Source organism: Bubalus kerabau, chromosome 4, assembly GCF_029407905.1.
Source record: "Bubalus kerabau isolate K-KA32 ecotype Philippines breed swamp buffalo chromosome 4, PCC_UOA_SB_1v2, whole genome shotgun sequence".
Lineage (NCBI taxonomy): Eukaryota > Metazoa > Chordata > Mammalia > Artiodactyla > Bovidae > Bubalus > Bubalus kerabau.
In genome coordinates this window covers 23,980,898-24,003,149 of record NC_073627.1, presented here as the reverse complement: position 1 = coordinate 24,003,149, position 22,252 = coordinate 23,980,898, and the positions used below count along the sequence as shown (strand labels likewise).

The 22,252-nt window shown below is 51.5% G+C and overlaps 2 protein-coding genes across 4 annotated transcripts in view; both read right to left on the bottom strand.

Annotated features, from left to right (window-relative positions):
• The window catches only part of GSDMB (gasdermin B), a 31,187-nt gene continuing 8,935 nt past the window's right edge, over positions 1-22,252 (bottom strand). The window contains 12 exon segments of the mRNA XM_055575973.1: positions 1-2,057; positions 2,499-2,569; positions 2,937-3,076; positions 3,178-3,337; positions 4,185-4,211; positions 5,191-5,229; positions 5,749-5,834; positions 6,537-6,707; positions 8,556-8,727; positions 10,087-10,179; positions 12,396-12,638; positions 13,860-13,946. Coding sequence (XP_055431948.1) covers positions 1,914-2,057; positions 2,499-2,569; positions 2,937-3,076; positions 3,178-3,337; positions 4,185-4,211; positions 5,191-5,229; positions 5,749-5,834; positions 6,537-6,707; positions 8,556-8,727; positions 10,087-10,179; positions 12,396-12,624 — 1,332 coding nt within the window. The 5' untranslated portion in view covers positions 12,625-12,638; positions 13,860-13,946 and the 3' untranslated portion in view covers positions 1-1,913.
• ORMDL3 (ORMDL sphingolipid biosynthesis regulator 3) lies at positions 14,665-21,034 on the bottom strand. Of its 3 annotated transcripts, none has more exons than XM_055575970.1 (4): positions 20,880-21,034; positions 17,539-17,738; positions 16,693-16,844; positions 14,665-16,271 (listed from the first exon to the last, which is right to left on the bottom strand). In XM_055575970.1, exons 2-4 carry the CDS (start codon positions 17,710-17,712, stop codon positions 16,136-16,138), a joined length of 462 nt encoding a protein of 153 aa, XP_055431945.1. In that variant the 5' UTR covers positions 17,713-17,738; positions 20,880-21,034; the 3' UTR covers positions 14,665-16,135. The 3 variants fall into 3 exon arrangements, with proteins under 3 accessions (XP_055431945.1, XP_055431947.1, XP_055431946.1); XM_055575972.1 differs by having other exon boundaries at positions 20,806-20,937; XM_055575971.1 differs by lacking the exon at positions 20,880-21,034 and adding an exon at positions 20,331-20,557.

Below are 22,252 nucleotides of genomic sequence, written 5' to 3'. Positions count from 1 at the left end.
ACAGTGTGCAGATCTTGTGTTTAGCTTAATAAACGTTTACACATGTAAACGTGGTTATACATCCATGTAACCACTATCCAGATCAAGATATAAAATATGTCCAGTGCTCCAGAAGAGCCTCTCAGTACTCCCCCTTCCCAGACATACTGCACCCCCCGAGACCACCACTGTGGTGACTTCTTCCACCACCGTGTAGTTTTGGTTGTTTTCACCTCATTTACATGGAGCTATATAATATGTACTTTTTCAAGCCTTTCTTATTGATGTGTAATACACTTCCATTAACATATCCTGATCTTAAATGTTGGCTCAGTGAATCTGGATATATTTCCAGCACTCCAGAAGATTCCCTCATGCCTCTTCCCAGGCAATAATGTCCCCACTAAGATAATCACTATTTTGACTTCTACCACCATTGTTTTGTCTGTTCTTGAGCATCATATAAATGGAATCATACAGTCTCACAGAGGGCACCACCCGGATTTTCTTTAGGAGAACCTGCTGTAGGAAGCAGCTTGATGACGGACCTCTAACCCACCCTACTATAGATCTGCCTCCTGAGCCTCTCCTGAGCAGCTCTCTGCCGAAGGCTGAGCATGGGGTCCCAGCGCCTGGCCCTCCTGCCTGATGGGGAGCCCTCTGGCAGACCGCTTTTGCTCTGGTTGGCTTGGCAGAGACCCTCAGACTGTGCTGTCATCTGAGACTCTTCCTACTCAGTCTCTGCCTCCTCCTCTCCTTTCACAGGTTTTAGATCATGTGATCTGAAGTTTTGCCGTATCTATTCCTGTTCCCTCTCCCTTTATTCTTCACGAGTTTTTCCCCTAATAAGTCTCTTGCATATCTGCTTCCACCTACTTCTCAGAGGACCCAAACACAAATGTGCATTTTTGTGCTGACTTCATTTGCTCAGCATTCTGTCTGTGAGAGCCATCCACGTTGTTACATGTAGCAGTAATTTGTTCTCTTCTATTGCATGAGTATAGCGCAATATATGTATCCATCCTAATGGCACTGGGCATTTGAATAGTTTGCAGCTTAGTGCCCTTATTTTGATGTTTTTATACATGCAAGTATTTTGGTGAACACGGGCACTCATTTCTCTTGGGTATATGCCAAGGAAGTGGAGCTGCTGAGTCATAGGCATATGTTTAGCTTTAGTAGATATTGTTAAAGTTTTCCAAATTAGTGGACCAAGCTACACTCCAACAGCACTTATAAGAGTTCCTGTTGCATATAATATTTTTACAAATGTAAATGTAAAAATAAATAGTTCAAAAGATATATTCAAACCAGATGTATGCCATCTCATCCTAGTTTGTTTAAGTTACCATTTTTAAAACTGCCCAACAGAAAAAAATGTTCACATACCCTAAAATGTGCATAGTGGTTATATTAAAGGGAGAAGGGAGATCACGGGGTACATTTACCTTTGACTTTGAGCAATATCTGAAATGCTTTACAACAAGTACATATTTCTTTTAATTATTGTCTTGAAAAATATTAACTAGAACTAAAAGGCTTATGATGAAAACCAGCAGGCTCCTCCTATACTCCTCTACACTACTCAGTTGCGAGGCTCCTAGCTTACCACTCCTTTAATTGCTTCCAAAGATGTGTTGAAATCCCTTATCAGCTGCCTAATTCTCTTTATTCCTTGTGGGTTTCTATCATTTCCATCACTTTATTGTCATTTAGTGAAATTTGAAGAGAGAGAGGTAATTAATATGATCAATCTCCCACTTTTAATCAGAAGTTCATGCCTACAATCTAGCTGATTTTTGGACAGTATCGTAGTGAATGGGATGTATCAAAGAATAGCAGCTCGTTTTAAAGACATCATTCTGGTGATTGAGATTAGCGATGATGAGGACGGACTGGGGAGGAGAACACTCAGAGGCTGGTGGGGAGAATGCTTAGGAAGACACAGAGGTGGGCTTCTCACCAAGCTGCAGCAGGATGGAGACAACAACATAGAGGGCACAGAGAGTCCATGCCTCAGGATCACAGCTCACATCTAGGGGCCCCTCACCCCAGTTCTCCTCCAGGATGGACTCCACCTGAAAGGAAACCCACCAGACTGTAAAAGCTGAGAACAAGGAAATATACCAAAAATGGCAACTATGTGGCCATACCCCTTAGTCCTGAGTCCATAGCAGAGGTTGTAATCCACCATGGCACACTTTCCTGCAGAGCCTGGGGAGCCTCATACTCCCAAATGGTAATAGACACTGCTGATGCATCAACATGGGGCCAGTTGCCCTCCTGTATCTAGTAGCTTCCCACCCCCTCTCTTGCCCACAGGCAAACAACAGAGCCTAAAGACCCCATCCTGAATTGTCCTGAAAACTACATGTCCAGGGAATTGCCACAAACCAGCTGCATAGACGTGAGCTGGCAGTGGACTATGAAATAGGAAGGGACTGGTCATTGAGGTTTCTGGGTCCCTTGAGGGCATGGGCAGTCACTTCCACTAGGACCTGGGCGCTCAGCTGTCTTACCTCATACTTCACGGGGCGCAGTTCCCCCTTATCTAGGACCTCAGCAACAAACTGCCGGTACTCAGACAGCTCTGGAGACAAGAGAGGGGGTGGTCAGCAGAGAGGCAGGGCACACAGTGGGACCGGGCTTCGCTGTCTGATCAGACCTGGGACAAGCATCACAGGAGGTTCCAGAGAACCCCAGCATGGCTAGACGGGGGTTATTCCCACTGGGTTTCTGCTTTCCTTTTAGCCTGTAGGAGGTCGGAGACTGCACCATGGGGAAAGAGGAGGCAGTCCCTCCATCCCTGGCCTGGGGAAGATGGCTGGTTTGTGAAGTGTGAAGTCTGTGCCCCAAAAAATGTAAAAGGCAGTGATACCCCCTTCCTCCCAAGAGTTGACTCCCCACAGGTCCCTCTGCTTATATCCATGCCAGCTTATATCCAAGCCCCTCCTCACCCATCAGGGCATCCAGGACATCCCAAATGGTTTCTGCGCGTGCCTCTATCAAGACCCCAGCAGCGTTGAAAAGACTGCTTATGAGAGAATTCGCTGGGCTGTTCATCTGTAGCTCCCCGGAGCACTGGACCTCAGACACCTAGGACCAGGAGATGGAAGAGAGGAGCCCAGTCCCATCAGAGTAGATTGTCTCCCCACTCGTCCCTCCCTCTCTCTGCCCTCTTCTTCCTTAGGCCTCTTACTCTGCTCTAGATCCTGCAGCTCTTCTTCACTGCTGAGGCACTTAGTGAAGCAGTTTAGCGCCTCTTTTTGCTCCTCCGGAGTGAGATCCTGGAGGACTCGCACCATGTCCTGAACTCTCTCTTTTATGCTTCAGAAATTCTCCAAACTCAAGGACTTCCCTGTAGAGGCAGAAATTAAGAACCCAATCCCTCCAGCCTAGCAAGCTCCATTACCAAGGCCCCCAAGACCCCATTCTTGATCTATCTTTCTTCTGGAGACCACCTCTCTATAACTTCCCTTCTTCTAGTCTTTTTCTGTTAACATGAAGCAGATAGACACCCGCCATCACTGCCTTCTGCTGACCCCACTTCCACCTCCCAGCTCACTTCAGTCTAGTACCAACCCCCAGTTCTTCTCCACCGCCAGGAAATCAAAGCTTATGTAGTTCTTGCCATTCAAAGTGCAAGCTTTGGACCACAGTAGGAGTAATGAGGATTTAGAGGAAGTTAGAACAGTGGTTCTCAGTCTTCACTGTGCATGAGAATCCCCTGCAGAGTAATTAAAACTCCCAGTGCCCAGACCAGGCCCCAGCCCCAGATCAGCTAAATCAGAATTTCCAGAGGTGGAACTCAGTGATCACTACTTTCAACATTTCCCTCAGGTGATATCTGTGTACCAGTGAGAATCACTGTGTTCAGAGGAGACAGATGCAACCTCTAAAGTGGAAACCTACTTTTGGCACTGCCCTACCCTTCTCCAGGGCATGGCAACCTACTCCAGTATTCTTGCCTGGAGAATCCCATGGACAGAGGAGACTGGCGGGCTACAGTCGCACAGAGTCGGACATGACTGAAGCGACTGAGCACGCACTACCCTTCTCCTCCCAACATTCTCCGCTACTACTGCCACACACACGCGCACGCACACACACTCAGCTGCCCCACTTGAGCTGCATTCCTTGGGACCAGAGGGCTCAAAGGTGAGGAGTGCAGCTACCCTGAACATAGCTGGCCTCCCCATCCTTACCCAACCAAAATGAACCGCCATCTTTCTCTGCAAAGAGAGGAAGAATAATCTCAGCAAGTCCTCAGGTCACCTCCACCCCAGCCCACCCCATGGACATTCTTGTCCCAGTGGTGGGGGTTCTCAATTCTAGACTCTGAGCCCTCACTGCCTATGCTGGGGAGCCTGCGTCCTCATCATGGTGTATAAATGACAAAGTACTATATTTACAGACCCCTTCCTACACTCAGAGATAGGCAGCCATAGGCATATGCCTAAGATGATTGAAGGAGAAAGGGAAGTCCAGAGAGAAGCACCATGCCCTTAGCCACTCAGAAAATGTGGGTGACGGCAGGAACTGGACTCTTCTGTGATGGAGAATCTCACTTGAGCTAGTAAGACCTTGCCAGAACTGAACGTGCAGCTTCTACAATTTTCAGTAATTTCTCTCGAGTGTTCTACTCCACCTAGACCTCGCTCCACTCCTTCACAAGGGATCTTAGGCAGTACAACCCTTATGGGATTCAGGGAAAGACTGAAAGGCCAGAGGAAGCCACACACAGAATCATACAGGTCTCCTGGTCTAGTCCTAGTTCATTTTAAGGTTAGTACAACCATGAGTCTGGGGGCTGTAGGCCTAGTGAGCGGCAGAGCCAGGACAAGACCCTGAGACTGTCTGACTCCTAGTCCAGTGCTCATGCTGTTGTGTGAGAACTGGCCAGGCAATTCAACTGTGCTCTGTAAGCCAACAGGCCTTCAGTAAGGGCTGTGAACCCAGGATCCAGCGCACTGGCCTACACAGAGCAGGTCAGAGTTGGCGGAGCCTGGAAACCCTAGGCCAGCATGCAATCCAACCTACTTCTCCAACAGGCAGATTTTCCTCCTGCCCTCACCTTGGCTCAAACTTGAGTGCATCCTGTTACATTCTCAGCACTGATGACTCTATAATTCCAGGTCATTTGTTATCCTCTTTTTAAAACCAGTATCCTTGCCCATTCTAGAATGATGAACAGGAGGCCCACTCACTCACCTTCTGGAAAGGATCTGGTTTTGTCCAAGAAACAAATATCTAAACCAGTTTTTAGATAGAAAGAGAGATCAGTTGTTAGAAAGCCCAGTTCTAAGTTCCTCTCTCTAATATCTCCCCCGTCTTCCCACCCCACCCAACAGGAAAAATAAATTCTGGGAGAGAGACAGGAGCTAACACCTCTAGGGAAGAATTGGGTTTCCCAGGTGGCTCAGCAGTAAAGAATCTGCTTGCCAATGCAGGAAACACAGGTTCGATCCCTGTTGGGAAGATCCCTGGAGAAGGAAATGGCAAGCCACTCCAGTATTCCTGCCTGGGAAATCCCATGGACAGAGGAGCCTGGCAGGCTACAATCCATGGGGTTGTAAAAAAGCTGGACATGACTTAGTGATTAAGCAACAACAACTTCCATCCTTCTTCCCAGTCCCTGAAACTTCCTCCCACCGTCCAGGCCACCAGGACCCCTACAGACTGACACAAACCCCAGTTGAACTGACCCCCACCTTCTTCATGTGTTCAGCTCCCCTACCTCACCCCCCCACCCTACCAGGCCTAGCTTACCCATCCTCTCTGCGCTGGGGAAGACAAGCTGCTTTACCCGATAGGCCAGGACCTTCTCAGGGGTGATGGTCACTTCCTTTTGGTGCCAGGAAAAAGGAGCGATGTAGATTGACCCCTCAGTTCCTGACATAATTACCGTGCCTGATCTCCCAAACAATCCTGGGAGGTAGACATTATTACCCTCAATTTACAGATGAGAGAACCAAGGCTCTGAGAGGGTCAGCAGATGAGCCCATTTCACAACAGCAGAGTTGATATTTGAATCCACGTCTGACTTCATTTCCATTTCACTCAACAAATATTTATGGGGAATTCCCTGGCTGTCCAGTGGCTAGGACCCAACACTTTCACTGCCAGGGGCCTGGGATCGACCCTTGCCTGGGGAACTAAATTTCCACAAGCCACATGGTGTGGCCAAAAAAAAAATTTATGGAGGACAAAACATGCCTGTTTTGTTCCAGGCATCATGGCTCCTGTTGTCCTGCCTCCTAAAATGGGTGGAAGACAAAGAACAAGCAAGAAATACCTGTGTAATTATGAGCCATGGGAAGCGCTATGAAGCAAATGAAAACAGAGCATTGCCAGAGAGTCAAAGGGGAGACTGTGTGATGCTATATACCCTTCTGGGGCAAGAAGAGAAGTTGTAAGAAGGCCAAGGAGCAGGCAAGACTGCTCAGAAAAGTCTAGAGGAAGAGATGAGGAGCCTGGTGTCTGGGCTGGCAGCCCCTGACCGGAGTGTGTGAGCCAAGCTGGCTCGCCCACAGTCCCTGTCTCCAGAGATCCTAACCTCGTGTTCACGTTGGAAACCAAACATTTTCAACAGGATCTGAACATCAAATTGTGTTTCATATTTCAGGGTTTCAGTCCTTTTTGTCTTCAGAGTTTCTGTCACTATATACAGGTCTTCTCTCTTCGCCTGGATTGATTGGAATGAAGGAGGCAGTTCCTTCTTCAGCTTCCTGGAGGGAGTAAAGGGGAAATGAGTGGGGCCCCACCTCCTAGGCACATTTCTCCCTCCCCACCAGTTACTCTTTATTTGAGAGTAAGTGCTCCCGAGGCCGGAAAACCAAGGAACGTGGAACCCCTGTCAAAGTTCACTTAACCCACCATGGAGGGGGAAGGGGGTGCAAAGTGGGAAGGGAACCCACTAGCATCTCTGGAAGATTAGAGTATGGCAGCACAGTGAAATACTTCACAAGTCATTTCACTTAATCCTCTCCACACCCCTATGATATCGGCAGGCTTGCATCTGTTTTTCATATGAAACTGAGGCTTAGAGACAGGTCACGAATGGTCCAAGGTCACACAGCAAATAAGCACAGAGCTGGGATTCAAGCCCTGGTCTGTGTAAGTCCCAAGCTTGTGTCCTTCTCACGGCACTGAGATGGGCATGTGCCCAGTCCACAGCAGCCCCTTCTCTCAGGAGCGGTCCCAGCTCCCTACACGGGTCTCTGGGACCTGGTTGTGCATTGTCCACCTTTGGGGTCCATGGGCCATTTCTGATTCCATAAGGGAATTCGTGGGCTTTCCTAGTAGCTCAGAGGGTAAAGCATCCACCTGCAATGCACAAGACCTGGGTTCAAACCCTGGGTCGGGAAGATCCTCTGGAGAAGGAAATGGCAACCCACTCCAGTATTCTTCCCTGGGAAATCCCATGGACAGAGCAGCCTGGCAGGCTACAATCCATGGAGTCGCAGAGTCAGACACGACTGAGCTACCAACACACAAGGAAATTCATTTTGTGACTTAAAACAGTCTGATGGAACTTCTGGTATTGCAGCCAAAAGACCTACCTACATCCTTGTCTCTGGTGACCTTCCTTTACCTACCTGCCCCCACACAACTCTATTTATACACTCAACATAGCCTCACCCTAGAAACAATGCATTCTAGAAAAAAAAGAGTTCCCTCGGCAAAGGCCCCTCCCCAGCAAGACTGTGGTGGTAGGAGCAGCTCAAAGGACCAGTACAATTTCACTGTAAGCCTTTCAGTTCTTAATTAAAAAGGGGAAACAAAAGGCATCCACCCTGCTGGGGGAGGGCTAGCCCAGGAAAACAGAGGGGCCCCTTTCCCTGAACCATCCACACTTTCCAACAATTCCAGCTAAGGGAGAAGACACCAATATCAGCCACAACATAACTGCTGAGGGGGAAGGCTGGTGGAGTCCCTTGGAAGGACCATGCCCTCAGCTATTAGAATGTCTGTAGCACTTGATGGGTGCCACCCTGGTGGGGTGGGGTGATGGCACTTCCTGTGCAGGAAATGTTCAACCGGGGTGCTTTGATTTCCCTGTGCTTCACCTCATCTCGCTTCTTGAGTACTTACCATGTGCTGGGGATAAACAGAGAGGTTAGTAAAGACGGTCCCTGGCCACAAGTTGTTCTTAGTGCAGTGAAGGACAGGTACATGGAAACCACTGACTTGCCACAAGGCGAAGTGAAACAAGCACAAAATGAAGATTTGGGTAACACGATTTAAGAAAACAGAGGAGAGTGGTCTCGAAACCAGCCAGTTTGCGCCAAGTCAGAGTCATCAGTTACCCTGGAGAACAGCAGGAAAGTAAGTGAATTGGGGACCTCAGAAGAAGGGCTCCTGGAGGCTGGTTCTGGACGAATGAGAAGGCTTGCAAAGGCTGGAGAAGAGGAGGGCATGCTTGAGTAAGGACTGGGTTGCAGGGGCGACAGGTACTGGGAGTAGGGAGTGGGAGGCAGCACCAGCCAGGGCTCCCCACCTCCGATGGCCTAGGTGCCCCAAAATATGGGCTTCTCCCTCCCTCCTTCCCCCTTACCACCCACCTCCAGCCTCACTTGTTCTTAAGGGAATCCAGGAATTCCTGGGGTATCTCGCTCTTTTCTAACTTGATATTCTTCTCCTGGAAAATGTGGAATGCTATTTTAAATGTTATTTGGGGGTGAAATTTCACTGCCAAACTTCCCTTTGAGTCTACGATGTCCAGAATTTCAAAGTTATCACCTTGACCTGGAAAGAGAAAGAGAGGTCTCAATGTCGTTATCACTGAGGCTGACCCAAAAGCTCTCTCTCTAGAAGATCCTTGCTGATGCACCCCATCCTGGGCTCCCCTCATGATCCTCTTCTCTTCCGAGCAAGTCTTCCAGCCATGGTTCTCCAGCCAATGCTGTTCACCCCGGAAGTTATCATGGTTGGAGCCCACTCTGCCACAGTCTTACCAAATGACCTTGGGTAAGTCACTTTACCTCTGAATCTGTTTCCTCATCTATACAAGGAGAATATTCATAGTACCTACTTCCAGTGCTTGAGGAGATTAAATCATGCAGCTAAGCACTTAACACATTGCTAAATGCTCAATAAATGTGAATTAGTCCTATTAAACCATTTGAGAGGCTGAAATGAAACAAAGAAAAGTAAAGTGAAAGAATCAGGAGCCCCTGACCACCTGGCTTCCCAGCTGGCACTAGTGGTAAAGAACCCGCCTGCCAATAGAGGAGACAATAAGAGACTCGGGTTCGATCCCTGGGTCAGGAAGATCCCCTGGAGTAGGAAATGGCAACTCGCTCCAGTGTTCTTCCCTGGAGAATAATGGACAGAGGAGCCAGGAGGGCTATAGACCATGGGGTCACAAAGAGTTGGACACGACTGAGGGAATGAACACAACCTTTGGGAAATAAAAATTAAGCAGAGTTCACTCTCTGTGTTTGTGTGACCTGAGCAGGTGTAAAGTACGGCAACTCTGGAAAGTTGCCCAGGGGCATGGACTCTGCCCGGCCTTGCATAAGGCCTTGTGTAAGGGCCTGGAGTCCGAGTCCATTGCTGCCCCGGAGTTAGTGGCGAGTGTGTGGAGATGCTGCTAAGCTGAGTGCCTTTCTCTCAGACCTCCCAGTTCTGAGCCTACAGAGGCAGGAGAGCATCTACTGCTGCATTTTAGGGGTGGGCCTGGATTTCTAGAGAAAAAAATGCATTTTGAAACTGGTGGAAACATGCCAGACCTAGAAACAATGCCTGAAATCAGTCCTGTGTGTGTGATGCTAATGTCTCAGGGCCCATTTGTTTCTTGAGTAATGTAAAATTTGGCGTACTTTATCAGAAAGAAAGAAAAATCAAACCTCATGCACACAAAGGCTACAGTATGGGAGGATTCCCTGGTCCAATAGTTAGGACTCCATACTTCCACTGCAGAGAGCATGGGTTTGATCCCTGGCTGGGGAACTAGATCCCACAAGCCATGCAACAGAGCCCACACAGTATGGAGAGGGGCAGCACAGAAGAATAACGTGACAATGGAGAGACCTGACAGGTACTACCTCAGCCAGGTGACCAAGGTCAATATCAATAGTGATAAGTCTTGTTGACAATATGTACCCTTGATATGAGGGTTTCCCAGGTGGCTCAGTGGCAAAGAATCCTCCGGCAATGCAGCAGATGCAGGTTTGATCCCAGAATCAGGAAGGTCCCCTAGAAAAGGAAATGGCAATCTACTCCAGTATTCTTACCTGGAAATCCCATGGATGGAGGAGCCCAGTGGGCTAAGCAACAACAGCAGCAAATCCTTGACATGATGTGGTGAGAATAGTACTTTACCTTTGTAATCTTTCCCCGGCCCCCAAACTCATTTCCTAGGTCTAAGAGACAAAAAAATTCAGACAAATCTCAGTAGAGAGGCATCCTATAATATGCCTGACTAGTACTCCTCAAAACCGTCAAGGCTGTTAAAAACAAGGAAAGTCTGAGGCACCGTCACAGCCAAGAGGAGCCTAAGGAGACACGACAGCAAAACGTAACACGATGTCCTGGATGGGATCCTGGAACAGCAAAAGGGCACTGGATGAAAACAAAGATCTCTGAATAAAACTAAAGAAATCTGGGTATAACTTTGTTGCTGTTCAGTCACTCAGTCCTGTCTGACTCTTTGCGGCCCCATGGACCACAGCACGTCAGGCTTCCCTGTCCTTCACTCTCTCCCGGAGCTTGCTCAAACTCATGTCCATCGAGTCGGTGATGCCTTCCAACCATCTCATCCTGTGTCACCCTCTTCTCCTCCTGCATTCAGTCTTTCCCAGCATCAGGGCCTTTTCCCACGAGTTGGCTTTTCACATCAGGTAATGGACTTTAATTTTTAAAAAACCTATGTACACCATCCACACCAAATAGTTTAAAATAATAATGTTTCAAAAAGAAGCAGGTCAAATTGCTAAAAATCAATTTAAATGATCAGCTCACCTCATTCTTAAGAATTTTTTTAAAGTTTGGTTTCACCTCTGTCTTTGAATTTTTTATGAAAACAGATAGAATTTCCCTTAAAGGAAGTTAACCTCATCAATTTTCCATAATTAAACTTGCCCCTGCCCCTGGAGAATAATACGATCATTGCAAAACATCCTAGTCCTGCTTTAAAGTTGTGTTGTTTTTTTTTTTCAAAGAACTTGTCTGATTTTTTTTTGGCGGGGTTGGCCACACTGAGCGGCATGAAGGCCCTTCGTTCCCCTACAAGGGCTCGAACCTGTGCCCCCTGCAGTGGAAGTTCAGAGTCCTATCTACTGGACCACTAGGGAAGTCCCTGATTTTTATTTTTTTGAGAACTAGCTTTTAGTAAATTGACTCTTGGCAATTCAATTTTCAGAAAGTCGACTCAGAGTCTTTGGAAAATGCTAATCTGAAATTTTCCTAAAGCTGCTTGCTTGCTGAATTAAACTCCACTTGCAGAAAAGCCCACCACCTCTGAGCAATCTGGGTACTGTTCTTGATCACATAACAGTCATACGTGGCAGGTGCTCTAGAACTATACAGTGGTGGTGTTAGAATTCTTTTCCATCTCTTGGGGAAAACCAAAAGGATTTTGGTAGAGATGTCTGAGTTGCAAAACTCCTCACCATGAGGCGTGAGACGCTGTAATAAAGTCTCCAAGAGAAGGTTCATCTACACCTCTCCTGGGGCTTCTGAAACCCAAGAAACCCCAGGAATTGGGAACCGCTGAGCTTGGAAGCAGGGGAATGGGACAGACTTCTCTCCTAAGGCCTCTGAACCCTTACGGAGTTCTGCTGACCGGCAACTTCCCATTCAACTGTCATCCCCAGGGAACAGGAAGGGCTAATAATAACTGCCACCAGTTGAAAGTCTGGGGCGAACTTTGATTGAACGCTCCTTCTTGCAGGCACAGTGGTAAATGATTTATGTAATTTACCTCATTTGATTCTTGCAACAGTCTTCTCAAGTTGACAGATGAGGAAACAAGCATAGAGAAGGCAACTTGTCCAGAGGTTACCCAGCTGCTAAGTGTGGCGGAGCCAGGTTTTGAAGTCAGATGCCCTCTTCTCTAGTTGACAGATGAGGAAACAAGCATAGAGAAGGCAACTTGTCCAGAGGTTACCCAGCTGCTAAGTGTGGCGGAGCCAGGTTTTGAAGTCAGATGCCCCCCAGTTCTAAAGCCTGAGTCCTTTCTTAACCAGTAAGCAAATTGTTTCTATTTATTTATACATTTAAATGATTAATTTCATAAACACATGAGAAGACCTTAGCTAATTTAAAAGCGAATTATTTACAAAGGGAAAAAATAGAAAAAAAGACAAATTCCACGGTTTCTTTGTTAACTGGCTGACCTGGTTGATAGCAATGGGGCCTTGAGAGACGGGTAGAGTAGGAGTGGGCAAAGTCTCTCACCATCTCATACTGACCTTGGAACTCAGGAACCACCATATCAAATGGTACTTCACGCTCCAGGATGTCCTTCAGGGTGAGGTTTGTCTTGTCATACTGGTATCCAAAGAAACGTCTCCTCTTCTTCACCAAATAGAAGCGGTGGAATCTGTCAGCATCGCTGAGGCTTCTGACGGCAATCGTCTTTCCACTGGCGTCTATCTCTTTAACCACAGCTCTTGAGATTGACTCAAATACCATGGGCATTGTGCCTGGACCAACTGGGGAAAGGAAGCCAATTGAAGTTTGGGGGCAGGGGGATATTGGTTCAGGTTTTTTGATCTTCTACTTTTGGCCGATCCAAAAGTTCTAGGCCAATCAGCACTTGGAATGATTTGGCTTCCCTGTTTCTAGAAGGTGTGGCATTTACTACACAGATGGAATGACCATCACAAATGCCAGACTCTCCTCACGGCTGGTAGAACCCTTCTGGAGGAAAGCTGGAATGGCGATTGCCCCAAAAGGAAAGTAAGACCTGTTTTCTGAGTCTCCCACAGCAGAGTTGCCCCTTGCTCAAAGGGACCCCATGGGTGGGAAGGCAGGCCCACCATCCCCAAACCTTACCAGTGCTGATGAACAGAGGAACCAGGAAGAGATGAAGGGCTTGGCTGCAGACCTCACATTACCAACCCCAACAGACGACTTCTTCCCTTGGCTCTGACTCCTGGGCCTCCCTCCCTTCCTGTTCTGAAGGCAGTTGGATGGGTGCCCCTACCCACCATTTCCCAGTAAGATGGTGATAAACTGATCGCAGAAGGAAACCCTACCTTTATACTTAAACAGTGGCTTGCAGCTGGATATCCTGGACAGCCCCCCACCCGCAAGTCCTATCTCCTCCGTTTCTGGTCACCTTCTGAAGGATCCCCTCATACTTGGTAAAAGCAAATGAATCCCAAAACCTTACCTGGGACATCTCCCGCCACCCACTCTCTGCTTCACCCTCTCCCTGGCCTACTTTTGGCCCCTGTGCCTCCCCACTCGCCGGCCCTGCGGGACCTTCCATAGGCCCACCACCAGTCCAGCCTGACACGGCTGCCCCTCCTCATTTCTTGTCAGCAGCAGTTCTTTGATCCCCACCACGTTGCAGCCCTTAGGCTCTCTTCCCTCCAAATCCTTCCTACTCTCTCCTCTTCCATCAGTCACTCTGCCTCTCCTTCCTTTTCAGATCTTTCCCCCTTTCTTCAGGCTCCTCTGCCACCCTCCTGAGGCCAGACCACACCCCACAGGCTTCCTGGCCACCTTCCCCTAATTCCCTTCTGGCTGACCCTGGCACCTGCTCACCCCTCACCCATGTTCCCTTCTCTGCCCCTGCCCCCGTAATGGTGATCCTCTCAACTCATTCTCCACCTAGGAATCCTTCTGGGATTATGGAAAGGGTGTGCCCAGGGCCTACGGATCCATCTCAGGGGCCACACACCTCGTTTTTGTCCTCAGCTACTCACCAAAAATGGAGGTTGTAAGAATCCCCTCTGTGTAAGGTCTCTGCACAGTTTCTGGCCACTGTGTCTTGGGACTATATAATATGGGAACTGAAATTAAAAAAAAAAAAAAAAAAAAAGAACTGGAGAGCTAGGTACCCCACCTCTCAGAGTTTTAGGTAAGACACATTATGGCTGGACAACAGGTCAAAGGTAAGAAAACAACTCTTCCCTCCTCAAGGACCCAGGGAGCAGGAAGGTGGGAGATAGACAGACAGACACAGATGATACTGCACAGAACAGGCTGTAAAGGCCCCTCCCTGGTAGGTGAGCCTCACGTCCTCTTCCCTCCCACTCATGCTTGTGGAGGGAGGAGGAAGCAGGAAGCTTCCTCTGAGGACAGAGAGGCCAAGGGGGAGAAGCCGCCCTCCAAGGCAGGGGAAGTGACAGGAATTCAGGGGGAGGAATTCAGAGGAAAGGACTGGGCACCCCTTGGGACTCTGGCTTCTTTATGAAGCTGTGGCTGAACTGACACCCTCCCTGGTTGTGGCACAAACTCTCCCTCTGCCAGCCCGGCCTGGCTCAGCCAACCAAGCCCAGAGGCGTAAGTTCTGTCTGAGGACCAGCCAGGCGAAGTCCCAGAGCAGAGTGCTGCACTCTGGCCAGCTTGCTGCCTCAGCTAGCTCGCCACCAGCCCCTTCACCCTGTTCTGCTGGTCCCAGGGGCCCTCCCACCATCCAGGCAGAGGGTCGGACCCATGCGCCACACTGCCCTCCCCCCGCCCCTCCTCCAGAGCCCTCCACGAAGCAGAGGCCAGACTCCGGGGAAATAGGAACACATTGTCCTTTATTTGCATTTCTCAGAATACTGTACAAAGGGAGTAAAAATCCTATTCACACTTTGCTTAGAAAGATTTTGAGGTGAAAGTTCCCTATGATACATGGGGTGGGGCTTGGGGGGACGAAGAGGCAGAAAACAGGGCCAGTGACCCCCCCCCTCAACCCCCACTGCTCCCTCAAGGCCCTGGTACCCACACCTCAGAAGTAACACAGACCCCAGTCAGATGGCGGGGGTGGGGAGAAGGCAGCTCCCCTCTGGTCCCGCCCCGCCTCGCCTCCTCAGCCTGAGTGGACAGCCCCCACAGGTCACTCCCTGCTCCCTCCACTGTCCTGCTTAGGCGGGGACCATGCAGGACTCTCTAGCCTACCAAACCCATTTGGCGGTGACCTGATGACCCCACAGGTGCATGCCACATGGGAGGCCCCGGCCCAGGCCCTGTCTGTGTGAGCAGGTCTGTGGAAGGGCTGCAGCACTGCTGTGCAGAATCCCCACGCCACCCGCCCCACCACCGCAGAGACGTGTCACACTGGACCTGGGCGTACGATGACTCAGGGGCCTCTCCCCCACTCCACCCCGCCACGCCACCTGGAGCTGCAGAGCCGCAGCAGCCTCCTTACCGATGCACCGCCCCACCACACGGGGGGTAGATGATCCCTCCGAGTCTGCCCCTCCTCCCAGACCACTTCTGAAAGACTGAGGTTGGGTCTGTCCCCACCACCCACCCCCCTCACACCAATCCCAGCTGCTACGTGGCCCCATTCTTCTAAGACTCAACTCAGTATCCCACCCCTGCCCCCAACTCCCTCCCCCAGGGCCAGGATGGCTGCAGCCCTGGCGCCTCAGCCCTGGGACCAGGCCACCCACATCCAGCCCGCCATCCTGCTCCTTACCCTCCCCACTCCTACCCAGTACCCCAGGTGGGTCGTGCGAGAGCCATCTGACTTGATTAGACAATTCTCTACACAGAGCGATGAGGTGCCGCCACACGGTTGCTTTGAGAGATACAAGCACACACGAAGTGTCATTCTAAAGACTTAAGAATTAAAGTGAAACAAACTAGAAGCTGTACCGTCCCCTCTGCCCCGCTCACAGGGGTTAAAGTGCTTTAGCAGTCTGAGGATGAGCAAGTGAGCAGGGGGCTTCTCTTGCCCCAACCTCACAGGTCTGTGTTCAGCCCAGAAGCCCAGCCCATTTCATGAACACCCCCACAGAGTCTCTATCCAAAAGGCAAAAGGAAAAGATAAAAAAAGAATCAGAAGGGGTCAGAGCCCCAGGGGGCCCCACCCCAACCCACTACAAGCTACTTCAAGTCTGCCACTGGGGGAAGTGAGGGGAAAACTAGGGCCCAGAGGCTCAACCCTCATCTCTGGCGGCTACCAGAGGCTCCTTCTGTCTTCAGCATCGCAGCCCAGGCTTCTACCCCTCCCCCGCCATCCCGGGCAGGGGAAGGGGCTGCACTCTCAGTACTTATTGATTCCAAAAATCCGGACTCCGTGGAGCTGGGGCAGCTTGGGGATGAGCACGCTCATCAAAGACACAGTGTTGAGAATGAAATGGATCTGGTCGTACTTGGTATAGAAGCTGGTGAGGAAGTACCTGTAGGGGGAGGTTGGGAGGAGGTATAAAACTCTGTTTGAAAGGTCCCTTTCTTCCCCCCTCCATGGTTGAGGGAGACATTTCTGACAGTGAGAGGTTATGGGAAAGACCCCCTAGAACTGAAGTAGGGTGGTAAGATCCCCCCAGTTACAGAAGCCCCCTGCTGACCCAGGCCCCGAGTTCTACCCCAGACCTGAGGACCAAACTCAGTGGCAGGAAGGAAGCTTCAACGGAGGACAGACAGGACCAGGGAGTCACAACCTGAGCCCAGCATGAGACCCAGGGGCACCCCAGCCTTTCTGCCTCTGGTCATTCCTATGCCAAGGGCCACAGTTGGCGAGGGGTTTAAGCCTCGCAGGGCCCCAGGGTTCCCCAGGCCTTGGCCTTTCCACTGGCATCCTCCTCTGCCCAAGGCACTCACAGCACAATGGGTGTGATGGTCAGGAATTTCCGAGATGCGGTGAACTGGACCCCATAGTCCATCTGCTCCCAGTGGGTGAGCAGCCTCGCCTTGCCCTGGTCCGGGGTCTCAAAGGGTGTCCCCTTCACTGTGTGCAGGAAGATGTACATGCCCTGGAGAGAGGGGCCTTCATTAGAGGACACAGAAGGCCAAAGGCCCTCCAGCTCAGCTCCTCTGCCCCAGTCACAGACATGGGCTCCCAGTGATTCGGAGCCCCATCTACTGGGCAGGGGGATGCGGGCCGGAGGTCAGGCTGGAGCAGCTGGGAGACTGGCCAGAGAATAAGGAGACCCACTGGGTGAGAGGGCAGGCCTGGCATGAGGAGAATTCCCGGGGAGGAGTCAAATATAGAACCAGCAAGGAGACGCCGTCTCTCCAGCCCAGGGCTAGGCTTCCTGCGCCAGCTGCAGGGAGGCCAGCTGATGGAAAGGAACCAGGTCTTGCTTGCCCACCAAGAGTACCAGGGAGCAAGCAGGTAGTGAAAGAGCACAGAGGGGCAAGAGAGAAGGACACTCAGATCCTGATTGGGGAAAGAGGCATTTTTGCCCCAGGCTAGGCATCCAAGTGCTGCAGACTCTTTGGGGTCCTTAGCTCAGCTCTTGATGACCCTCTCTTCCAATCCATAAGCCACCCCGTCCAAGAGGTGTGGCCATACCTGCAGATTTTATTCCAGTAACGGGGGGTGGGGCAGAAAGAAGAGAACTCTGGTGACTGAAGTCAGCATGTCACCCTGACATCTGGCCCACGTCTCGGGGGAGGGTCCCCTACCCCCACCCCACCAAAGGCAGGCAGCGGGCAGGCCCTCACCATGTTGTGGATGAGGTTGGTGAGGGTCCAGACGACGGGGACGCTCACAAAGGGGATGCTGAGCAGCACGACGTGGAGAAGCCCGATGGCCAGCACGTACGAGAGCCAGATGCCGCGGCTGTTCATCACCCGCGTGTTGGGGTTCACCTCGCTGTGTGCTGTTCCCACGTTCATCCTGCTGCCCCTCTCCTGCCACTGTCCTACAAACAAGCAGCACAGGCAAGACAGGTCACACCACCTTCCCTGCTCCCTCACACCTTCCAATTCCTGCAGGGAGGCAGACTTTATCCATTTCCCGGTGCTGGTGCTGGGCTGAGCACCAGGCTGCTCTGTACATCATCCAATCAGGACAGTGCCCTTCCAGGCACTGGAACTGCCTGGGTGGACAGGCCATCAACAGGCATCCAGCCCCAGGGCAAAGAAACCACTGCCTGTCTTGCAATCTCACCCTCTGGGGAGCCTTCTGCCCAAGAAGCCCAGGGTAGGGGAGAAGAGGCCTGTGCCCTAACAATCACTCAGCAATACCCCCTGCTGTACTCCGTCTCACTGAGGGTCTGATATAACACATCTCCACCCCTGAACCCACTTCTCCCTATGAGAAGGAACAGGCAGTAGTGGATGAAGTATCCTGGGTCTCCCTGCACCCTAACTCAGTAGGATTGGCGGGGGTAGAAAGAGAGAGAAAAGGAAGAAAAGAAAAAACAGACAAGAGACAACCTTTGCCCAGACCTGGAAGCTGCCTTCTTGGGGACACAAAACCACCCATCCAGATGTTTTATCCATTTAGCAGCCACTCAGGCTAGCCCTCCTGGTGCCACCCGTTTTCCTGCCAAACCACCTCGGCCCTTTTCCCTACCAGAGGAGGGGTGAGGACAGCGAACATGACCAATGTCTACAGTGCCCATGGGCGCCTGGAGCCCACATCAACAGACTTCTCCCAGGGACACACCTACAGCCGCTCTCCTGCCCTCTTCCCTCTCTGCCTACCCATCCTCACCTGGGCCTCTTTTCCCAGTATCTGTTTCCAAGTGTAAGTTATTAGTACCATGCCTTCCTATGCCCAGTTCCAAGGGCAGAGGCCCTTTAGCAAGGGGAACCCGGAGGGCTTCCCTGGCTGCCCATGAAACCATGCAGCCCAGCCCATTCTTGGATGCAGGTAAGGAGGGAAACGAGCAGCCCCTTGTCCAGAGCTCAGCTGTCCCCAGATCTCTGAGGGCCTTCTGACCAGCAGGAGGTGGGAACAGATGACATCTTTGTACTGGCTCACCTCCTAAGCTAAGGGGAGATCCTGTCCAATAAAGACCCTAAGGTCATCACCATGGTAACAGCCCCATCTTTCCTGGGGATACAGAAAGGGGTTCCAGATGAGGGTATCCTGGAAGTGCTCAGAAGGTCATCCCCCAACTCTGCTGCGATGATCCCACCCCCACCCCCCAACTTGGTTCCCTCTATCTCTGGGTGGGATCACAGAGACTGCATAGGAGCTGGAATTCTCAAGGATCAGTTCCCTACTTCCAGGACAATGGGAACAAGTTTCCTCCTCTTGGATGGCTCCAAGCTTAGAGACCTCAGGGGAAATGAGACCCACAACACACCTTCCCAACATACAAACATACATGCGAAGGCTCCAAAGCAGTCATGCTCCTGGGGCCCATGAGCTCAACCCATTAGGTTGGATAATTGGGCCTAAGAGAAACCCAGGGAACTAGAAAACCAGGACTGGCTCGGTTGTTTACCTTCCCAGGGCCTTAGGGCTTCAGTTACCTAAACACAGCTCCTGGGAAACCTACTGCACAAAAGCCTCCACCTGGTGGAAAGGGAGCGGAGGGTGGAGAGATCGTCAGTAGACGGCCTGAAGGGCTTAACTACTGAGGAAGAAGAGGGAGAGAGTTCCCCAAGTAGGACCAGAAACTTCTTCCCTTCCCCACGTCTCCCTAACCTAGACCTACAAGGATAAAGGAGTAGCAAGACCTCTAGCCCTCCAGAGTTGTTTTGTCCGGGAGGGCCAAGAGCCTGGCTGAGTCCCAGATGATTCGACACTCCTTTCTGGCTGTAACAGGGCACCCAGCAAAGTCTGAGGCGTCTCGGGGGGGCTCAGACTTATGGCTTCAACTGACACCCTTTCTGAAGGGAAGCTTCTTTCTGCAGCCTGAACACCAGGTGCCCTGAGAGCAGAAATTCCCAGGAGACTCCCCCTCCCCCAAAAAAGATAGAAAAGTCAATAAACTAAGGGAAAGACTGGCAGCAATAAACTAAGAAAAGCTCTCTTGAGACTTTTGTGTGACTAAGGGTACACACCACTTCCATTAGTGAAGTAACCTAACTGCCCCTGGCCCAGAAGGGGAGAAATGGGAAGAAGAAGCTGACAGACACAAAGTAAGCTCACAGCAGCTGAGGCTGAAAAGTTCTGCCGCTAAACTAGCAGGTGGCTGCCCGCGTCAGTCCCCGAGGTGGTTTCATAACCTGACTCAAACCAAAGCCTGCAGCAACTCTGTTCTGTTAACTACTTTCTTGCTGGCAGCTCTTTCCCACTCCTTCCCTCCCTTTTCCTACTGGCTCCTACACAAATATCTTTGCCCAGTCTGTCAGACACCTAAGCCAACACCACAGTGCCAACGGCCAGGTGAGCTGCTTCCTAATCTCTCCCCCAACTAAGGGCAGCAAATCTTTCGCCATCTGGGTGAGGAGCACAAAGCATAGGAGCCTGCAACCTGGACCCCAGCGGAGAGTCCCTGACACAGAGCCACTTTCTGCCCACCCCCACAACCGGCAGGGCCACCACCGTCGCTCACCACTTAGCTTCAGCTCTTCCTCCCGGACTCGGGAGGGCGGTGGGGATGGAAAGAAGGCGAGAAGAGGAGCGAACCCCTACTAGCACGGGGAGAGGGTGACGCGAGGAGGCGGAGTCCGCACTATTGTTGGGGTTTACAGAGTGGGACTTCGAGACGAAGTGGGGGTCTCCGCTCCACCCCCCAGCCTGGGACCTCGCACTCGGAGCCTGGCTTCGTCCGGAGCCCCACCCCCACACGTTCACCCAGCTGGAAGCGGCCAAACCTTTATCCCCGAAGCCCAGCCTCTTCCCCGCCCCCATCCCCAGCCCAAGGGCTTCTCCTCTACGCCCCATCCCCTGCCTCCTGCCCCCACTTTCCCCTTTGGGCATCACTTCGACTGATGCACCTCCACCCCGCGGCTGATGCACCCCCGCCACCTCCACTCGCCGTGTCCCGATCCCCTCCAACCCCGGGCGCCTCCCCAACAAGCCCCCACCTCCTTTCCCGTCTCTCCTGTAGCCCCAGGATACTCCCGGTTTGGCCACTCCAAGGCCGCCCGACTGGACTCACCGTGTGGGGCCGGAGGTCGAGGCCCGGGAAGGGTGCCTGGGGGCGGGGGCCGCTGCTGCTCCAGCAGCTGTAATGAGCCGCGGCGGCAGCCACTCCGCTGGCAGCTCGGGCCGAATCAGCGCCCCGCGCCAGCCCCCATTACGTCACCGCCCAGCGCCGGGCCGCCCGCAGCCTCCTGGGAGTTGTAGTATTTACCCCTGCTCCAGCCCAGGGCTCTCTGGGCCCGCCCGCAGGTTTCAACAGTGCGCGACACAAAGGTCAGCTGGTATTGCTTTGACGCACAACAATGCCTGTTTTGGCGTCAGCGTGCTTCTTGTGGAGTTTACTATTGCCCGGTTTTGCATATGAGGAAACTTTAAGTTTTAAGTAACTTGCCATAGGTCCCCGCTGGGTTCCAGCCTGGACTGAAACCCAGAAATTCTGACCCCAAGTCAGAGTTTTTCAACTACACCTCGCTGCCTCTGGCCCTCCAGACAACTACTGGCTCAGCCCCTGTCGGGCCCTCCTGGAAGTGGGTTTTTCGCGATATTGATTAGTATGAGAGTCTGGAGGTCAGAGAACTAAGTCCACAGCCTGTCTGCTGCTCAGTTACACCTGACCCAGGCGGGCCTGGGCCAGGTCTCATCTTTGGCCTTCCCACATGAGACGTGGGAAGAAGACATGTGACTTGGGAAACCACCCTGGTGAATAACCAGGTCCCTGAGTCCCAGTCCCAGGTCAGCGGTGTGGGTTTGGGGTGGCTCTGGGGTCTGCAGTTTTCTGCTCAGAACTCTGCGGCCAGGGCACAGATTTTCCTGCCAGGTAGACTAAGCAGGCACTGCTTCACCAGCAGCGTAACCCTCAGCAAATAAGTTGTCTTAATCTCCAATTCCATACCTGTGAAAACCTACCTCTAAGGTTGTGGGAATTCAAAAGAATGTTTGTAAAGCGACTGTTATATTGTAGGAAGTTGTTTCTGTAGGAGGCTGAACTAAAGGACTCTTGAGGTCTCCTGGGTCACTCCCACTCTCCATGTCACCAAGAGGGCCTTGTTTGAATAGTTTCTACTTCCCCTGCCCCAGCTTCTAAGTCCACTCTATGCCCGGTGGGGCTGGAATAGCAGGATCAGGTGATGTCACGACTGGCCAACCTGCCTGGCTGTGAACACACACTGGAATGAAGGTGAGGGAACAGAAAGGAGAATGCTGGTCCAGGGAACCTGGGCAGCACTCCCTGTGACCTCACCCACCCTCTCACCAGGCGGCTGCCAGGAAACAGCTGTCATAAAGCTGGAGTGGGCCCCTGAGGGACCTATTGGACACCCAACAGGTAGATATCTGAACCACTCAGGGCAGAAGAACAGGCAGCTTCTGAAATATTTCCAGGGCCAGTAG

Bases quoted from the DNA above. Each gene is read 5' to 3' on its own strand.
- ORMDL3 (XM_055575970.1), bottom strand. From the start codon at position 17,712: ATGAACGTGGGAACAGCACACAGCGAGGTGAACCCCAACACGCGGGTG. The intron at 16,845-17,538 runs GTGAGGGCCTGC...CCCTCTCTCCAG, and splicing joins CCAACCTCATCCACAACATG to GGCATGTACATCTTCCTGCA. The intron at 16,272-16,692 runs GTGAGTGCCTTG...CTCCCCCTACAG, and splicing joins ACCATCACACCCATTGTGCT to GTACTTCCTCACCAGCTTCT.